Genomic DNA, 19,768 nt, shown 5'->3' on the forward strand with positions numbered 1-19,768 from the left:
AAACGAACACGGGGGTTGACATGAGTAGGGCATTCCACAGGAATAAGGCTTGCTTCTCTCTGGAATACTTAACATGTACTTCTAAAACGTGCTAATGATTTTCACACAGAGTATTCCAGAAACTAAACTAAATAACTCTACACAGATATATTAGTCTGCCCATGTGTGGATAAATTCGAAGAAGGAAATGCACTATATTTTTCTGATGTGGTCTCAGCAATAATCCTCCCTTAGTAACGCGCTGTATGTTTCAACAATGCCCACATGGAAATCTTCCCGACTAGCACAAGCCCACATGCTGCATGCTACACAGGCTCTTTTTTGCTCAATGGGAGGGTTACCTGTTAGGTTTATACAACCAGAAAATACAGGAAAAATAAGGAAATTCCAACAGGCACCATCAAGCCCTGGCACAGCAGGAACTCTGGCTCTGGATTCTGCTGGCCCTGCCCCCGTGAGTAGCACCTCTACCTGATCGGCAGTGAAGAGGGGCTCCTCGTTAACGCAGGAGACGATGATGGAGTGCATGTCCAGCTGCTCTCTCAGCTCCTCATCATCCGACGAATCCAAGAACAGACTGTCACTGACCTGAAAACAAAAACACCGCTGTGAACACAGGACCTTCTGATCCCAATAAAGCCATCCTCTCTAGGTAAGTCTCCGGAGCTTCTCCCAGAGCTCGCCCTCTAAGAAAGGACTTGCAGTCGCCACTCTGCACCAGACAAAGTGCAGCGCTTTACTGGCTGAGCCCAAACAGAACTAAGGTAAACACAGAATAACTACATTGCGAAGGCTGAATACAGCTCCTATTGCCCGAAACACATACACCATTTGCTATTTCAGCAAAAAGAGTGCTATAGAGGCTGATGGATATACAGAGAAAACAGAGTATTTGTTAGAAAGTTATAGGGAATTACAGTGAGTAGGAGAAAAGGGGTAAGTTTAACACTACATATTATTTAGTTAACAATCTAACAGACTGGTTATGTTAAAAGTGTACAAGGACAAGCATTTGGCCTAATGGTTAAACCACTGGTTGGGACACCCACACACCACAGCAAAGTTGCCTGTTTTCAAGTCCCAGCTCCCATCCAGATTCCAGCTTCCTGCTAATGCATATTCTGGGATATGCAGGTGATCGCTCAAGGACTTGGTCCTTGCCACCCATATGGTAGCTCTGTATGGCTTCAGCCCGGCCCAATCCCAGCTGTTGTGGTCATTTGGGAAGCGAAACAGAAGATAGAAGATCTGTCTCTCCCCATCTCTGTCACTCTGCCTTTCCAATAAACAATTAATAATGTTTTTAAAAATAGCACAAGGATACATTTAAAAAAAATAGTCCATGTCCTTGAAGAAAAGCACTTGGAAGGAGGGAAAAGATGGCAAAGGAGATGTTCCTAAGCCAACCTGAACGAGAAGCATTCCATTGTATAAGTGTATCAGGAACTGCACTAGATTTAGAATAGGTTTATGGTCATTGCCAAAACACATGAGCATCTCCCTCTGTCTCTCCCTCTCTCTGGCCGTAACTGTGCCTCTCAAATAAATAAATAAATCTTTTTAAAAAACGCACATGAGCAATATCACAAAACCATTAGAATACATTTCCTAACAGAAGAAAATGATCCCAGATCCTCTTTCCAGAGAGGGTGCCAAGCCCATTCCAACAGAGATGGCATATGCTAAGGGCTGGAATCCCTTTCAGGCTTTGAAAACTAACCTTGGTTGTCATAGGGGTCATTATTCACCCTCCCATTCAGCAGACATGTGCCTTCTTCTTGCCAACTGTTTCCATCACTCCACATGCCAGGATTAGATTCAGAGCTGATGGAACTCTTGCCCTGTGTAAATCTGAAGACACCTCAAATGGAAAACTGTGCCCAGGTAAGAATTTGGGACATACAGTGTCTCATTTGGAAGAAAATTAAATTTAGAAGTGTGCCATCTTCATTTCAATGAAAAAAAAAAATTAAAACTGTAATCTAGCAAACTGCAGTGTTCCTGAATGTTTCTCTCATCTTAACTCAAAAGCAAATTGCTTTTCACCTTGTTTACCATAGCTTCGGTTTTATAACTGGCATAATCTAAAGAATGTCTCTAAAAGGTAAATTTTGTGTAGCTCAGTCATGGAAATAGAGCACCCAGTTGGCCAGGGTATATAAAATAACTTTCCCAGATTTGAAAATCCTTTTAATTATAGACTATGAATTAGGAAATGGCTGGGTTTTACAGTCCTTGCTGCTCATTTGTTGTTCCAGAACTTAGTGTGTGCTAAAGGTCTTCCCGAGGGATACAGTTCTAATGCAGTGCTGTTCATACTGGAACAATCACATCATGAGGAAAGATAGAGCCACAAACAGCAGATGGATGATCACCGTACTCTTTAATCTGCCGAGTTTCTCCAGCTAAGCCTTTTATAATCAGTACTAGTATTAAACTCAAAATCACTCCGTGTCACTACCTTGACAACACCATTACTCTGGCACTGGAAACATGCAAAAGGCAACAAAAAGGGACAATTCCTCAAGATGCAACAGAAGAATAGCATAAGATATATTTCATGCTGCTAATGTGTTTCTCTTTGAAACTATAAAAGACACTTTTACAATATTTATACAATATGTCACACAAACAAGTACTCATTGGGGCCAGCAATGTGGCGTAGCTGGTAAGGCCGCCACCTGCAGTGCCAGCATCCCATGTGGGCACCAGTTCAAGTCCTGGCTGCTCCACTTCCAATTCTATGGCCCGGGAGGGCAGTAAAGGATGGTCCAAGACATTAGGCCCCTGCACCTGCATGGGAGACCCAGAAGAAGCTCCTGGCTCCTGGCTTCAGATCAAGCACAGCTCCGGCCATTGCAGCCAACTGGGGAGTGAACCATCAGATGGTGAACCTCTCTCTGCCTCTGCCTCTCCTCTCTCTGTGTAACTCTTTCAAATAAATAAATAAATCTTTAAAAAAAAAAAAAAAGTACTAAAGGACTAGCCACAGAGGATTCAGCACTATTTTAAATAATGTAGAAAATATTTTTTTAAGAGTAAAAAACTTGAGGCTAGCACTGTGCCACAGTGGGTTAAGCAGCTGCTTGCACCACCAGCAACCCATATCAGAAAGCCAATTCGAATCCCAGATGCTCCAATTCCAATCCAGCTTCCTGCGAATGCACCTGGGAAGGCAATGGATGAAGATTCAAGTGCATGGGCCCCTGTCACTCACATGTGAGACCCAGATGGAGTTCTAGGCTCTGACTTAGGCCTGGCCCAGCCCTGGCTGTTGTTACCATCTGGGAAGTGAAATTAAAGATGAAAGATGGGGCTGGCGCCATGGCTCGCTTGGTTAATCCTCCACCTGTGGCGTCAGCATCCCATGGGGGCGCCGGGTTCTAGTTCTGGTTGCTCCTCTTCCAGTCCAGCTCTCTGCTGTGGCCCAGGAAGGCAGTGGAGGATGGCCTAAGTGCTTGGGCCGCATGGGAGACCAGGAGGAAGCACCTGGCTCCTGGCTTCAGATAGGTGCAGCGCCAGCCATAGCGGCCATTTGGGGCATGAGCCAGCAGAAGGAAGACCTTTCTCTCTGTCTCTCTCTCTCATTGTCTAACTCTGCCTGTCAAATAAAGAAGAAAAAAAAAAAAGATGAAAGATCTCTGTGTGGTCTATCTCTGTCACTCTGTCTCTCAAGTAAATAAATAAATCTAAAAAACAAAAAACTTTTTCCACATGCATTTGAAAGTCATAATGGGGGCTGGTGCTGTGGTGTAGCGGGTAAATCCACTGCCTGTAGTGCTGGCATCCCATATGGGCACCGGTTCGAGACCTGGCTGCTCCACTTCTGATCCAGCTCTCTGCTATGGCTTGGGAAAGCAGCAGAAGATGGCCCAAGTCCTTGGGCCCCTGCACCCACATGGGAGACCAGGAAGAAGCGCCTAGCTCCTGGCTTCGGATTGGTGCAGCTCTGGCTGTTGTGGCCAATTAGGGAGTGAACAAAGAGGATGGAAAACCTCTCTCTCTCTGTCTCTCCTTCTCTGTGTAACTCTTTCAAATAAATAAATAAATCTTAAAAAAAAAAAAAGAAAGAAGAAAGAATAACAGAGACACAGAGAAAGAGAAAGAGATTCTCCATCTGCTAATTCACCCCCTAAATGGCCATAATGGCCAGGCTGAAGCCAGGAGCTTCATCCAGGTCTCCCATGTGGTTGCAGGGGTCCAAGGATTTGAGCTATCCTCCACTGCTTTCCCAGGTACATTAGCAGGGAGCAGGATTAGAAGTGGAGCAGCTAGGACTCGAACTGAGTCCATATGCAATGCCTGTATGCAATGCCAGTGCTGCAGGCAGTGGCTTAACCCACTGTGCCACAGCACTGGCTCCTAAAAAACTTTTAAAAATTTTTTAATTAAAAATTTAACAGACTTTAAAATTGGAATACCATGTGGTATTTCAATATATGTATACATTGTATGATGTACAATCAGGGCAAACTTATTGTCACCTTAAACATTTAACTTTCCTTTATAGCATAAATATCCAAACGTTTTCAAAGTAACAGAGTAATAAAAAAAGACATATAATAATAAGGCACATGCAAAAATACCTGCTGGAGAGTCTCACTCTGACATCAGACCCAGAAACGTATGAAACAATAAGATAAGGTAGCAGTGATTTTTACAGAGGCATAGACAAAGCACAGTGGGACCTGGCATCCAAGAGACCACCCAGCTGAATTCTGTGGGACAGGTACCAAGTCCTTTGAAAGTTCACATTCCCACAACGCTCTTCAGCTCCCACAGAGATGAGTGCGTGCATCTTCCTCCCGTGCAGGCATTTCGGCTATGGCTAAACGACCATCTGTCAGAGACGCTGAAGGCAGGGAATTCCCCCCAAGTGGAAGGCTGGATTAAGCGGACTTTAAAGTCCCTTCCAACTCTAAAATTGTAAATTCCACGAGATCAGCAAAGGCTAAAACAGGAATAGGAAGCTTCAAAGAGGAAGGGAAATTTAAACCAAGCTCAAAATGATGGCTAGAACCTAAATAAACAGAAGACCAGGCATAAGCTGTGTTCCTTCTCACTCAGTGTGTGACAGGTAACTCTGCAACGCTTAACGGGATTAATGAATGGAATGAACAGTAAGAATTCTGTATCTGCTAGAATAATGGGAAACATAGTTCACGTTCTATACTTTACCAGAAAATATTAGTAGCAGGCTTTTCTAAATCACATATTTAAGAAAATCATGTTCACAAAACATTAACGACACTGTATTTAAAACACTGACTGCCCTAATGCATCATAGCCCAGTAATCACATAATTACCCTCAATGAAATATAGAGCACGCCGGAAGATCTGGCATGAGTTTACGCTGTTATTTGATAAGGAATTTAAATAGTCTGGCCTTGAAACTTATGTAATTTGGGCATGTTTCTCATTAGCTTTAACCGAACTGAGCACTGCGATTTCCCACTTCCGCGAATTCTCTTCACTGTTCTGGCCCAGTGGCTGCCCTGTTGTTGTGCTCACACCTACTCCAGGTATGTTCACGTGACGATACCAGGGTGTACACAGGAGAGTCACGCAGGCTAAGTTAGCCATGAACACACTAAAAAGCCGAAAACTGAACTGTTTTTAACAGGTTCCCCACTATTCACAGGAAAATAGTCTTCCAACATGTCATGTCCATCAAGTCACTGAACACATCAAAAAGTTAACTCCATACTGATATTCCAATATCCTCAAAGTATTAACTCGGAGCCTAGGATTTTTCTTGCATATTCTCAGCACATCAAAATGGTATTATGTGAGTGGAGAAAACATGGTGATTGTGGAGGTTCATACACAGATGATGAAAATGTAGCTAAATATACAAAAGCCAGTATGTGTGTGGAAGTACTGGAGGAACATGACAGCAAGGTGACAGCACTGAGCTGAGAGAGCCACTTCAACTGTTATAAGCTCGGCAGCAAGAGGCAACTCAGTGGATTCAGGTTAAACAGAAATGCTTCCATATTACTTCCAGTATTAGCATGAGTTATTCCCAAACTCCTGATTTCATTCTTTTTTATTTATGTTTTAAGGAATACAAATTTCATAAGTGCAACTTTAGGAATATAGTTATTCTTCCCACTATACTTGCCCTCCTACCCATACTTGCACTCTTCTACCTCTTCCTCCTCCCTCTCCCCTTGCTAGTCCCATTCTCCATCAAGATTCATTTTCAATTAACTTTGTACACAAAACACCAACTGTATACTAAGCAAAGATTACAACAATTTGCAGAAACACACACACACAGTTTGAAAACTAGTTTTATAGTTAACTCTCATAATACAACTCATTGAGGACAGAGGTCCTACATGGGGAGTTAGTGCACAGTGACTCCTGTTGTAAATTTAACAACTAACACTCTTACATATGACGTCAGTGACCACCTGAGGCTCTTGACATGAGCTGCCTAGGCTATGGAAGCCTTTTAAGTCCACAAACTCCATCAGTATTTGGACAAGGCCATAAGCAAAGAGGAAGCTTTCCCCTCCCTTTAGAGAAAAGTACATCCTTCTTTGATGGTCACTTCTTTCCACTGGGGTCTCACCCACAGAGATCCTTTATGTAGAACATTTTTTGCCACAGTGTCTTGCTTTCCATGTCTGAAGTGCTATCATGGCTTTTCAGCCAGACCAAGAAGCCTTAAGGACTGATTCTGAGGTCAGAATGTTACTTAAAGCGATTGTCATTCTATGAGTCTGCTATGTCCATTCTTTACTTACCCCTTTCTCAGAGAGGTTCAGAGTAAGCAAATGCAAGGTTCTAGTATGGGACGATTTCCAGTCTACTGGCATTACATTTCCATAATTATCTGTCAGAGCATTCCAAATCCTTAAAAAGAAGGAAACCACAGTCAATGAGAATTAACATTCCATATGCCTTTTATTAAGCAAATGTTCAGTGCCACAGTGAAAAGCTACCAAGCTATAAAAACAAAAAAACAGAAGGCTGTCTCTCAAATAAGTGAAAAAGTATATGATTGGGCCAAAAAGAAGTTCCGAGGGAAAGTGAGCAGATGTAGAAAATTCCACTAGCTAACACTTCACGGCACTACCTATGTGGCACTGTTCTAAGCAAGCCACAGATACTCATTTAACCTGCAAAGCCAATATTAGCAGTGGGAAGCATTATTCTCCCATTTTACAGATGAGGAGACTGAAGCACAGGCAGGTTAAGGAGTATTTCCAGAGCCACACAGGTAGTAACACACTGTGCATTGCATTGAGTTTTCCTCTGAAACTCCTAAACACATAGAACATGTCATAAAGTAAATCATTTCTCAACTTTGTTATCTTTTCTGGACAAAGAACTCAGCCTCAGTGTGAGACCAAGACTGAATATGAATAACCAATTTGTAACATAAATTGGCTCAAGATTACAATGGATGAAATGAAAGGCAAGAGAAGAAGTTCACAATGAAACATACAAAGTTATAACCAGTGCAGTTTGCCACCTGGGTATCAAGCAGAATTTAGGGGAGGAAACATGGCAAAATGCAACAGGACACTTGACTAAGATTCAGGAAACAAACACATCTCCATTCTCCCTCAACTGATGAGTCTTTGGCCAAGTCCCTTAGCCTGTCTAGGCAGGTGCCCTTCTATAAAGGAGAGGCTTAGACAAGCAGCAGGCATCCTTTCCAGCTCCGTCACTTTAGGCATTCATTCAAATGCACTGAATAAAGTCCCAGACCACTGCAGATAAGGAGAGCAAAGTCCAATTGCATAACCAAAATTCAGGTTTTGATACCAAGGTAATAATCAGTATAATAAAATATGACATTTTATGAAAAACCAATTCAGAGATCAAAACGAAGTGAAATTTCATTGGGGTAAATAACTTATTGGCTAGAGGTACATGCAAAGAAGTCAGAAAAGAAAGAAAAGCTTCTAAAATTTACAACAGGTGTCTAATCAGGAATAAGCCATTAAATGATCAGGTAGCTCTTTTTCCCAATGAGGAAGCCACTAGAATACAAAAACAAAGCTACCAGAGCGAGTTTTAGAAGAGAAGCAACAGACTTGAGTTAATGACTGGGGAGCTGGTGTTGAAGAGAACAGAGGACCTGGGCGGTCAAGAGGGTAACACCTCAAATGGCTTCAGCCCGCACATTCGCCTCCTGCAACATGAACCCCAAAAGCTCTACAAAACTGCAAACGGCCTACACGCATGGTTCATTCCTATTCTCCTCTCCTGTGGAACATTATCTCCTCTAAGGCCAATTAGCAGGAATTAGAGGCAATGCCTGTGGACTGCTTAACTTGCTGGGCTTCTGGCCCATCCCTTCCTGCTTCCACGTTTCAAGTACTAAGTAACTGAGCATATGCCGAACTCTGGTCAGGGCCTGGAGTGGGACATTCTAAGAGGTGAGGGCAGTCTGGGGCTTTATTTTGCCTGCCTGTTTACACTTCCACAATGAGGCTACAATAAATAGTAATTTAAAAACACACAAGAGAAATATCATACTTCATCCAGAAAAAGGAACCATGGGTTTGATCTTCCAAGAAAACAAAGGCCAACCAGCTGACCTCTCTCTTGACCAAGGTCAGAACTGCAGTTGGAAAGGCACAGTCCACTGGAAGGACAGAGGACCAACTTTAGTGGGAGATTTCTAGAATTCTCCAGCCAAGACCTAAGACCTGACTCTACCATAAAGTATTACAACCAGTCATAAATGACTGGCAGCACACTGCTTTCCCAGGGAAATCAAAGTCCTGCCGACTGCGAGTGCTGCAGCACCTGCTAAAATCCAGCCCCAGCAGACTAAGCGTAATCCACATTAAAGTGGGGCTCAGAGACAGTAAACGAGTGGCCCTAAGGCAAGGCAGGATCTGGGGAGAAGAATCCTCAACTCTAGTGGAAGGAGCTGGCAGGGATTCCTTCAAGCAATGATGAGCAAGTGTGCGTGACAGGCAGGCCACAATGACAGGGCTGCCCAGTCCTGGCTCCTCAAAGGTGAGACAGATTTCTTACGCATTTCCCCAAACCCAGGGACTTGCATTACCACCAGCAACCTATCATCTCCTAAAAACCAAAAGTATTTTAACTTTACGTCAACCTAAGATTCAAGCAAAGGCTAAAATAAACTACCTTCCAGACAGTCCCGGTGAAGCAAAACACGAGGGCTCTTAACTATCTATGCGCAAACCACCCAACTGGTTTGAGTTACTCTTGATAAACCCACACACGTAATAAGAGAATTGTAACATCCAGAATGCATCCCCCGTCTTAGTGACTGGGAGTACTAAATGTATACAAACTGTCTTCTCTGTGGCTGTAGACTTTCAAAAACGCCATCCTTTGCTACTGACTACCTGTGTCATAAACTTGTCCACTTCGGTACCTGTGCAGAACACTGTACAGAGGAACCAGGAAAGGGAGGGTCTCCACATACAGCTGAGCCCACCCCAAGCTGTTCCCAGCCCCCGTTTTATGCAGCTTGCTTTATTCCTGATGAGTCTGCTGACTGACAGAGCAAAGGGGACCATCATGCTGGAAGCCACTTTCCCCGCCCAGGGTACCTTCCTTAACTTCCAATCTCTGCATCCCATGAGCGCTTGGAAAACCCACCGCAACACAGGTCCCACTAACTTATGAGATCCTTGCCAACCAGCCCATCTTCGCGTTTGCCTCGGGGGCCGGCAAGCACTCTCCGCTGGGCCCAGCAGACCCGCGCGGTCTCGGCACGTGCCCTGACCTCTCTGCACCTGCCAGGCAAACTCCCTGCCTTTCTCATCCACCAGGATGGAGTCAGCACGACTGTCTGCTTCTCTATTGTGGTCCCCTCGACTCCCCTCACCCACAGCCCCTTCAATCCCCTCTACCGGCCCCTATCTACACTGGCCTACAAATGCGCGTTTACAAATCTGCCTGCCTCCCCGCGTGGCGCCTCCTTCAACGCGCCCTGTCCAGTCCTTCCGAGCTCCGGGTGCCAAGGGCGCCGGGCACTCCAGGCGGGCGCTCCACACGAGCGAGCCGAATGAATGAGCGGCCGCACGCGCGCCCGGTAGGGCTCCGGGGCCCCCCGCTCCAGGCATGGGGTGCCCCCCTAAACGCCCGCCCCAGACGCAGGGGCAGCGCGCAGGGCAGGCAGAGCGCATCGCAGCCGCGGGGCGGGCCCAGGCCACGGCCCCGCGTCCATGGAGGCGGAAGGAGGGCGCGGGGAGGAGCCGCGGACCCGGGGCCCGCGGGCTGGGCCAGGGCCGAAAGCGGCTCCCGCCCGCCCCGGCCGGCCCCGCACTCACTCGTCCCCCTGCAGGAGGCTGCGCTCCGTGATGGGCCGCACGGCCGCCCGCGGGGGCTCCGCGCCCGCGCCGGGGGGGCGGAAACACAGGCTCAGCTTCTCCTGCAGGCTGCAGGCCAGCGCCGGGAAGCCGTCGCCGCCCGCGCCCGCCCCCGCCCCGCTGCCGCCGCTCGCGTTACAGTTCTCCTGGTCCAGGAGGCTCCGGGCCGGCTCCTGGAACTCATAGAAATCCTGCCAGTCCCCGTCGGCCGCCATCGCCGCCCGGTGCCGCCGCCGCGCGCCCCGCCTGGGCCGGCCCGGCCTGGCCCGGCCCCGCCCCGCCCCGCTCCCGGGACACCGGTCAGCCCCGGGCCCCGCCCCAGAAGCCCCGCCTCGCCTTCAGGCCCCGCCCAGGCCCCCCGGCCCGGCCCCGGCCCGACCCCGAAGTCCCGCCCCGCCGCCAGGCCCCGCCCCGCCCCGACCTCGAAATCCCGCCCCGACCTCGAAGCCCCGCCTAGCTGCCGGGCCCAGCCCTGCCCCCGGCCTCCGCCTGGCTTGGCGGTCTGGAGTCTTTGCAAGAGTTGAGCGCCAGTTCCCATAACGAGGGAGACCTGTTAACTGCGTTCAGCTGCTTCCTATAGATTCCATGAATTAGGAAGAACTTTGCTCTTAGTTTCCCTTTCTAGGCACCTGGCCTCAATGTGGCTAAACTAAAGCACACCTTTCAACTGAACAGCCTCGTGTTCCTGCAGCCTTTGGTAACTTCCCAACCAGAAACAGCCAGAATCGCTGGGGAATGTTTAAGTGGCTCTGCAATGCATGCCACAGAGGGTTTGTCTCTCACGTGCAAAGCCCGTGCTAGACCCTGGGGAACAAAGGTGAATGTGAGTTGCTATTCACAAAGCACTTAATGCCTCACAGCAAACACGACAAGTGGCCTACAACACAGCTGAGTCTCCTGATAAGACTAACAGGAGATCGTTTTTATCATATAAAAAGTAAGTATGAATGGAAAATGAGAAGTTATCATTTAACATATTTCAATTTTGCAAGGTGGAAAGAGCTGCGACTCAGAGGGTTAGCCTGATTTACAACTCCCAGCAGTCCACATCAGATCCCAGCTGCTCTGCATCTAATCCAGCTCCCTGCTAATGCACCCTGGAAGGCAGCAGGAGATGACCTAAGTGCTTGAGCCCCTGTTATCCACGGGGGAGACAGGATCGTGTTCAGGGCTCCTGGCTTTGGCTTGGACCAGCCCTGGTTTGTTGTGGCTATTTGGGGAGTAAACCAGCAGATGGAGGATTCTCGGTCTCCCTCCTTCCCTGCCCCTCACTCTGCCTTTCAAATAAATAAATCTTTTAAAAAGATGAATGGTGGGGCCAGCGCTGTGGCACAGCAGGTAAAGTCGCGGCCTGCAATGCTGGCATCCCATATGGGTGCCAGTTCGAGTCCCAGCTGCTCCACTTCCTATTCAGCTCTCTGCTATGGCCTGAGAAGGCAACAGAAGATGGCCCAAGTCCTTGGGCCAATGCACCCACGTGGGAGACCCAGAAGAAGCTCCTGGCTCCTGGCTTCAGATCGGCTCAGCTCCAGCCATTGCAGCCATTTGGGAAGTGAACCAGTGTATGGAAGACCTCTCTCTCTCGCTCGCTCTCTCTGCCTCTGCCTCTCTCTCTCTGTGTAACTGTGACTTTCAAGTAAAATAAATAAATCTTTAAAAGATGAATGATGCTGATGTTTGTACAAAAATGTGACTATACTTAACACCACTGAACTACACACTTGGCTAAGAGATGGTTTTGTGTTACATGTATTTTACACAATAAAAAATGGGGGAAACCTATTTTTGTAAGGATATGTGTAAAGGAAATACATTCTCAGGAGTTGACAGCAGCAGTATTTTTGGCCTGGAATAATCAAATATTGTAGGAAATGAAACATAATTAGATTATGAAAGATGAGCTTGTATTTTGAAAAATAAATTTGGGGTCAGTAATAGTGAATTACTTTACAAAGGGAACAGGTGTTAAGCTCCACCTGGCCAAGGACTGAGCTAGTCAGTAGGTAACAGCTTAGGGGTTGATGAGGACACATTCTGATACAGCTGAAACTCACCTCTGCCAACACTACTCAAAAGTGATGCCTTGCACCCGTATGGGAGACCAGGAGAAGCACCTGGCTCCTGGCTTCAGATCAGCGCGGTGCGCCAGCCGCAGCGGCCATTGCGGGGGGTGAACCAGTGGAAAAGGAGGACCTTTCTCTCTCTCTCTCACTGTCCACTCTGCCTGCCAAAAAAAAAAAAAAAAAAAGTGATGCTCAGAGTATCAAAGAGCTGTTTCTCTCTCAGTATCAGATATTATACACAGAGTTATAAGGAATCTACCAAATTGACTCAAACTCTAAATTATTTCCAAACTAAGGCAAAAAAAGAAAAAATCCCCTTAGAGCCCGAGCTGTGGCATAGTAGGCTAATCTTCTGCCTGCGGCGCCAGCGTTTATATAAGTACCAGTCCAGGCTGCTCCTCTTCTGATCCATAGCTCTCTGCTATGGTCTGGGAAAGCAGTAGAAGATGGCCCAAGTCCTTGGGCCCCTGCACCCACGTGGGAGACCTGGAAGAAGCTCCTGGCTCCTGGCTTTGTATCTGCCCAGCTCTGGCTGTTGCAGCCATTTGAGGAGTGAAAAAGTGGATCTACCTCTCAAATAAATAAATAAAATCTTTTTTAAAAAAAGTTCCCCTTGGTTTATACTTCACTTGCCTGCTTGGTGTGTGTATGTACAAGTGAAAATATAATTCTGTCCAATTTTTCATACATTTTTAAATACACTGTGATGAAGTTAGTGCTAGTGATCTCAGGATGCTATTTTAGCCAAGTGTTTTAATTAAATGCAAATTACTTAGTATCAATCTAGATGCATTGGCCATCACATTGGGAATATAAGATTTGAATCATTTTTCTTAGTCAATTTATGTTTGCATACCATACCCATAGTAACCTTGGCATGCAATGCAATCTATAAAAATGCTCCAGAGGAATGTGTCTGTGAGAAAATTGACTATATTTGCCTATTGTTTTGTTACTTTATGGGGACAAAGAAGTGAGATTAGACTATGCAATAAAACATTAAAAGGTGCTTTTGTAAATTTTAAATAGTTACTGTAAACATGAAAAAGTAACAGCAGAAAACCATCTACATAGTGTAACACTTGTAAACAGAAAAAAAATTTTAAGATTTATGTATTTATTTGAAAGGCAGAGTTAGAGAGGCAAAGGCAGAGAGAGAGAGAGAGAGAGAGAGAGAGAGAGAGACAGGTCTTCCATATCTGGTTCACTCCCCAAAATGGCCACAACAGGTGGAGCTGGGCGGATCCAAAACCAGGAGCCAAAAACTTGTTCTGGGTCTCCCACGCAGGCACAGGAACCCAAGCAATATGGACCATCTTCTACTGCTTTCCCAGGCCATAGCAGAGAGCTGGATTGGAGGTGGAGCAGCCAGGACTCGAACTGGCACCCATATAGGATGACAGCACTGCAGGCAGTGGCTTTACCCTCTATGCCACAGCACCAGCCCCCAACCAGATAAAATTATAAAGTAACAATATTTCTCTTCAACCTCTTCCTCTCACCTGGCTTCTCATGTGGTGCCTGGGGCTTTCAAGTTGCTCCATAGCCTTCTAAAACATCCAACCAGAGGGGCCGGCACCGTGTCACACTGGGCTGATCCTCTGCCCGCAGCGCCGGCATCCCATATGGGTGCCGGTTCTAGTCCTGGTTGTTCCTCTTCCTGTCCACCTCTCTGCTGTGGCCTGGGAAAGCAATGGAAGATGGCCCAGATGCTTGGGCCCCTGCACCCACATGGGAGACCAGGAAGAAGCACCTGGTTCCTGGCTTAGGATTGGCGCAGCTCCAGCCATTGCGGCCATTTGGGGAGTGAACCAGCAGAGGGAAGACCTTTCTCTCTGTCTCTCTCTCTCCTTGTCTGTAACTCTACCTGTCAAATAAGTAAATAAAAATCTTTAAAAAAAAATAAAAAACATCCAACCAGAAATGGATAATGCTTTGCATATGCTTTGAATGAGACCCCCCAAAGGTTCATGTGTTAAATCTTGGTCTTCAGTGTGGCAGTTTTGGGAGGCAGCAGATCTGGAGATTACTGGGTCATTGGAGACATAACCTTAGGAAGGAATTAATGTAATTCTCCTGCAGTGAGTTGCATCTCAAGTGAATGGGTTCTTAGAAAACAGCAAGCTTGGGGCAAGCATTTGGCCTAGCAGTTAAGACACTGCTTGGGATGCCTGCATCCCATATTGGAGTCCCTGGGTTTTAATGGCAGTTCAACTCCCAATTCCAGTTTGCTGCTAATGCAGACCCTGGGAGGCAGCAGGTGAGGGCTCAAGTGGTTGGGTCCCTGCCACCATGTGAGAATGTGGGAGACCTAGACTGAGTTCCAGGATCCCAGATCCTGGGCCATTCGCAGCTGTTGTGGGCATTTGGGGAGAGAACCAGTGGATAAGATCTCTCTCTCTCTCTTTTTTCTCCCTTTCATTCTCCTTTAGCTTCTCCCTCTTTCTCTAAGTCTCCCTCCCTCCTTCCCTCTGCCTCTCAAATCAATAAAATACATTTAAAAAAAAAAATCCTGGCTACTCGCTACTCTGTCTTCCTGTCTTGCTGTGATTGCCCTCACAGGTGTTCCACCATGATGTGATGCAACCAGAGAAGCCCTTATCAGAGCCAGTGCCATGCTGCTTGGACTCTTGGCCTCCCAAACTGTGTGCTAAATAAACCTCTTCTCTTTACAAACTACCACACCTCAGGCTTTTGTTACAGCAACAGAAAAGAGATGAACACAGAATGGTGCTGTAACCAAATTCCTTTATGTGTGCCACTTCCCTTTGCTGCTCTGGCCCTTGCCTCTGCCCTCGGAATCCAGCTCGGAGTTTCTCTCCGATAAACCCCCTCTCTTAGCATCTGCTGACAGCAACCAGAACCAGTTTTCTCAATCTCCTTCCCATCCGCCATCAGGTTTCCTGCTCTGCCAGGAACCTGGCAAAACCACAGGCTTCCTGCCAGCCTTGCCTGTCTACATCAGTTCATCAACAGCCAACAGCTTCCACCATCCCCGCACCTCATTCTGTCTCACGTAGCCTCATCCTACTGCTTCCACCCTTCTCCCACAGGCTGGGTGAAAATGCACACTTGCAAACACGTTTCCTCACTTGATATATTAAGAAAAGTTAGTCTGGGCCGGCGCCGTGGCTCAACAGGCTAATCCTCCACCTTGCGGCGCCGGCACACCGGGTTCTAGTCCCGGTCGGGGCACCGATCCTGTCCCAGTTGCCCCTCTTCCAGGCCAGCTCTCTGCTGTGGCCAGGGAGTGCAGTGGAGGATGGCCCAAGTCCTTGGGCCCTGCACCCCATGGGAGACCAGGAGAAGCACCTGGCTCCTGCCATCGGAACAGCGTGGTGCGCCGGCCGCAGCGCGCTACTGCGGCGGCCATTAGAGGGTGAACCAACGGCAAAGGAAGACCTTTCTCTCTGTCTCTCTCTCACTGTCCACTCTGCCTGTCAAAAAATAAAAAAAATAAAAAAAAAATGTATGTTCAGATCTTTAAAAAAAAAAAAAAAGTTAGTCTGTAGAACTGGTTTTCAGCATTTGACTCAAAATCAGAAAGACAAGAAAGAGAAAATTTTTTAAAGATTGATTTATTTGAGAGAGGCAGAGTTACAGAGAGAGACAAAGAGAGAGAGAGAGAGAGAGAGAGGTCTTCCAACCACTGGTTCACTCCCCAAATACTGCAATGGCCAGAGCTGGGCTGAGCCGAAGCCAGGAGCCAGGCTATTCTTCTGGGTCTCCCATGTGGGTACACGGGCCCAAGGACTTGGGCCATCTTCCACTGCTTTCCCAGGCCATTAGCAGAGAGCTGCATTGGAAAAGGAGCAGCAGGGACACGAACTGGTGCCATATAAAGCAGAGACTTAACCTACTACACCACAGAGCCGGCCCCAGACAAACTTTTAAAGAGAGCTTCATAGCACTTGAATATTTTGTTCATTAGGAATTTATCATGGAAATGGCTACTTCTCTGGTTCAACAGTTTATTTATTTGCACATACTTACACACGGTATATCACCAAGGAAATTCAAATAAGAAAATGACAAGTAGATTATTCAACATATAGACCAACCATAAATATAATTAATCTGAAAATATATGAGCTGCAAAAGAAAGAAATTACCAAATACAAGACCAGAAACTATCTAGTTGTCAAAGTATATTTAGCAAATGTTAAAGGCGTGATAAGGCACAATGAGATGAAAGGATATATAAATGAAAATTTCTTGAGACAAGCTAAGGTCATTACCAAGTTTAGCCAATAATTAGAAGGAAGAGGAGGGGGCTGGCATTTTGGCACAGGTTGTTAAGCCTCCAACTGCAACAACGGTGTCCAATCTGAGTGCTGGTTCAAGTCCCAGCTGTTCCACACTAGATCCAGCTCCCTGCTAACACACATGGGAAAAGCAGAAGATGGCCCAAGAAGCTGAGCCCCTGCACCTATGTGGGAGACCCACATGGAGTTCTGGGCTCCTGGCTTCAGCCTAGCTGTTGCAGCTCCAGTTGTTGCAGCCATATGGGGAGTGAACCAGCAGGTGGAAGATCTCTCTCTAACTCTACCTTTCAAATAGAGAAATAAATCTTTAGGCACACAAAAGAGTGGGGGAAGAGCTGATGAATCAAATGTGAAAGAGACTTAGAAATCTGTGTCTTGATCCAAGAATTTAATAACGACTGCCTACCTGCCAAAAAAGAAAGAGCAGCTTCTTTCTGTTTTTGCTCTATTAAAAAATACCAAGGAATTTTGTGTAGTCAGGGACCATACACAATTTAACCTTTATTAATAAAGAATATTTCAGTCCAGTTGTTTAATAGAGATGAGTTTTTTAAAGATTTATTTATTTTGAAAGTCAGAAAGAGAGGGGAAAGACAGAGAGAGCTCTTTGATCTGCTGGTTCTTTCCTCAGATGGCCGCAATAACCAGAGTTGGGCCAGGCCGAAGTCAGTAGCCAAGAGTCAGGAGTTTCGTCTGGATCTCTCACATGAGTGGCAGGGGCCCAAACACTTGGGCCAGCTCCCATTACTTTTCCCAGACCAGAAGTGGAGCAACCAGGACACGACCTGGTGCCCATGTGGGTTGCTGGGGTCCAGGAGGAGGCTTCACCCGCTGTGCCACAGTGCTGGCACCAATCGAGAGGAATCTTTAGTGAACAACTATATCCTCAATTGTAATGTTAAATCAGGGTTTTAATAAGGCAAAACCACCTGAGCAGAAACAGCACTGTGCCACCAAGCGATGGAATCCTGCTGGTCTCACAAGGTACCCAAATCGCAGGCCTGGAAGCCACTGCCAAGCACACGCTGGGTGTGTTCTGGGTAGTCACGTGTTAGTCTCCAAAAAGTAAATGCAAACAGCCATTACTAGTTATTATTTATCAAACGCTGTAATTTGTTAATTACTATCTCTCTTATTTCACCTCTCCATTAAGTCTGTATTTTATACTACCATTATGTAAATTAACATCCCTGTAAAGTAATACAAAATTAATAAAGTTGGCTATTGTTATTGGAGGACTGGAGTTTCCATAAATGTATTTCAGGCATTATTTCTGAGACGTTCAGTGAAACTGGGATCTCTCTCTCTCTTTCTCTCTCTCTTTATCTTTCTGGATCACACAGAAAAAAGGGTGAAGAAAAAAGAAGCTAACTTTAGGAAAACAAAGTCAGTCTACTTACCACTGAATTGAGGGAGAAATAAGTTTTCTTAAAAGGCAGGAAAAGTGATAGAACTCTCTGCTGTGGCCAGGGAGTGCAGTGGAGGATGGCCCAAGTGCTTGGGCCCTGTACCCCATGGGAGACCAGGAGAAGCACCTGACTCCTGCCATCGGATCAGCGCGGTGCACCGGCCGCAGCGCGCCTACTGCAGCGGCCATTGGAGGGTGAACCAACGGCAAAAGGAAGACCTTTCTCTCTGTCTCTCTCTCACTGTCCACTCTGCCTGTCAAAAAAAAAAAAAAAAAGTGGCATCAACAGATTTATGGAAAGAAAGATGTGAAGATAATTTAGAGTAGTTTGCAACTGAAGAGAAACCAGGAGGCTTGGATAACATTTGGTTGAGATATATAGATTCTGTGAATGATTATACTTTGTATATGATTGGATGGTACATGTAATATCAATCATATACATTACATTCTATTTTATAATATACTTTTAATATAAATTTCTTGTAAGAGAATTTGTCCCACTTTTTAAATTTTTTGACTACTTTTTATTTATTGGAGAGGCAGACAGAGGAGGAGACAGAGAGAGAGAGAGAGAGAGAGAGAGAGAGAGAGAATTAGTGCTATCTGCTAGTTCATTCCCCAAAATCCCACAAGAGACACGGCTGGGCTGAAGCCAGAGCCAGAAGCCAGGAATGCAATCCAGGTCTTCCATGTGGGTGGCAGGAACCCAATTACTTGAGCCATCACTGCTGCCTCTCAGGGTCTGGGAGTCGAACCTAGGCACTCCAATTTGCAATCAGGAGTCTTAACTGATAGGTTAAATTCTAGCTTTCTGAGGCTGGTGCTGTGGTGCAGTGGGTTAATGCCCATGGCCAGGAGCGCTGGCATTCCATATGGGCGCCAGTTCAAGACCTGGCTACTCCACTTCCTGTCCCGCTCTCTGCTCTGGCCTGGGAAAGCAGTGGAAGATGGCCCAAGGCCTTGGGCCCCTGCACCCATGTGGGAACCCTGGAAGAGACTCCTGGCTCCTGGCTTTGGATCGGTGCAGCTCTGACTGTTGCAGCCATCTGGGGAGTGAACCAGTGGATGGAAGACCTCTCTCTACCTCTCCTCTCTCTGTGCTACTCTGACTTTCAAATAAATAAATAAATAAATAAACCATTTTTTTTTAAATTCCAACCTCCTGATCCAGAGTCTCTATATGCTCAACAGGGATTAGGACAAGGATACCATACCTTCCAGCAGTATTCCCCAAATCAGCCAGAGAACCCCAAAATCTGTACTGATGGGGCTGTTACAAAAGTAAGCATTAAAATTGAAGTATCCTACACCTTGGGAATTTTATTTTTTCAGACCTTTATATTTTTTTATCTCTCCTAAATTTTGATACCCAGAGATGTTAAATTTTCTTTCGATAAGGAAAATTATGTTGTAAGTGGGGGTGGGGATGAGGTGAGACTAAATTTGAAAATATCTATTCTACATACAACTAATTTTTTTTTTGACAGGCAGAGTGGACAGTGAGAGAGAGAGAGAGAGAGAGAGACAGAGAGAAAGGTCTTCCTTTTTGCCGTTGGTTCACCCTCCAATGGCCGCTGCGGCCGGCGCATCGCGCTGATCCTAAGCCAGGAGCCAGGTGCTTCCTCCTGGTCTCCCATGGGGTGCAGGGCCCAAGCACTTGGGCCATCCTCCACTGCACTCCCAGGCCACAGCAGAGAGCTGGCCTGGAAGAG

General features: G+C 46.3%; 1 protein-coding gene across 2 annotated transcripts in view; it reads right to left on the reverse strand.

Moving 5' to 3' along the window:
* The window catches only part of FEZ2 (fasciculation and elongation protein zeta 2), a 39,728-nt gene extending 29,165 nt beyond the window's left edge, over positions 1 to 10,563 (reverse strand). For both annotated transcript variants that reach the window (XM_062209260.1, XM_062209261.1), the window contains exons 1-3: positions 10,279 to 10,563; positions 6,757 to 6,865; positions 472 to 588 (exon numbers count right to left, since the gene is read on the reverse strand). In XM_062209260.1, coding sequence (XP_062065244.1) covers positions 472 to 588; positions 6,757 to 6,865; positions 10,279 to 10,532 — 480 coding nt within the window. In that variant the 5' untranslated portion in view covers positions 10,533 to 10,563. The remainder of the gene's footprint in view (positions 1 to 471; positions 589 to 6,756; positions 6,866 to 10,278) is intronic.
* Between the last annotated feature and the right edge of the window lie 9,205 nt (positions 10,564 to 19,768).

Source organism: Lepus europaeus, chromosome 13 (assembly GCF_033115175.1).
Source record: "Lepus europaeus isolate LE1 chromosome 13, mLepTim1.pri, whole genome shotgun sequence".
Classification (NCBI taxonomy): domain Eukaryota; kingdom Metazoa; phylum Chordata; class Mammalia; order Lagomorpha; family Leporidae; genus Lepus; species Lepus europaeus.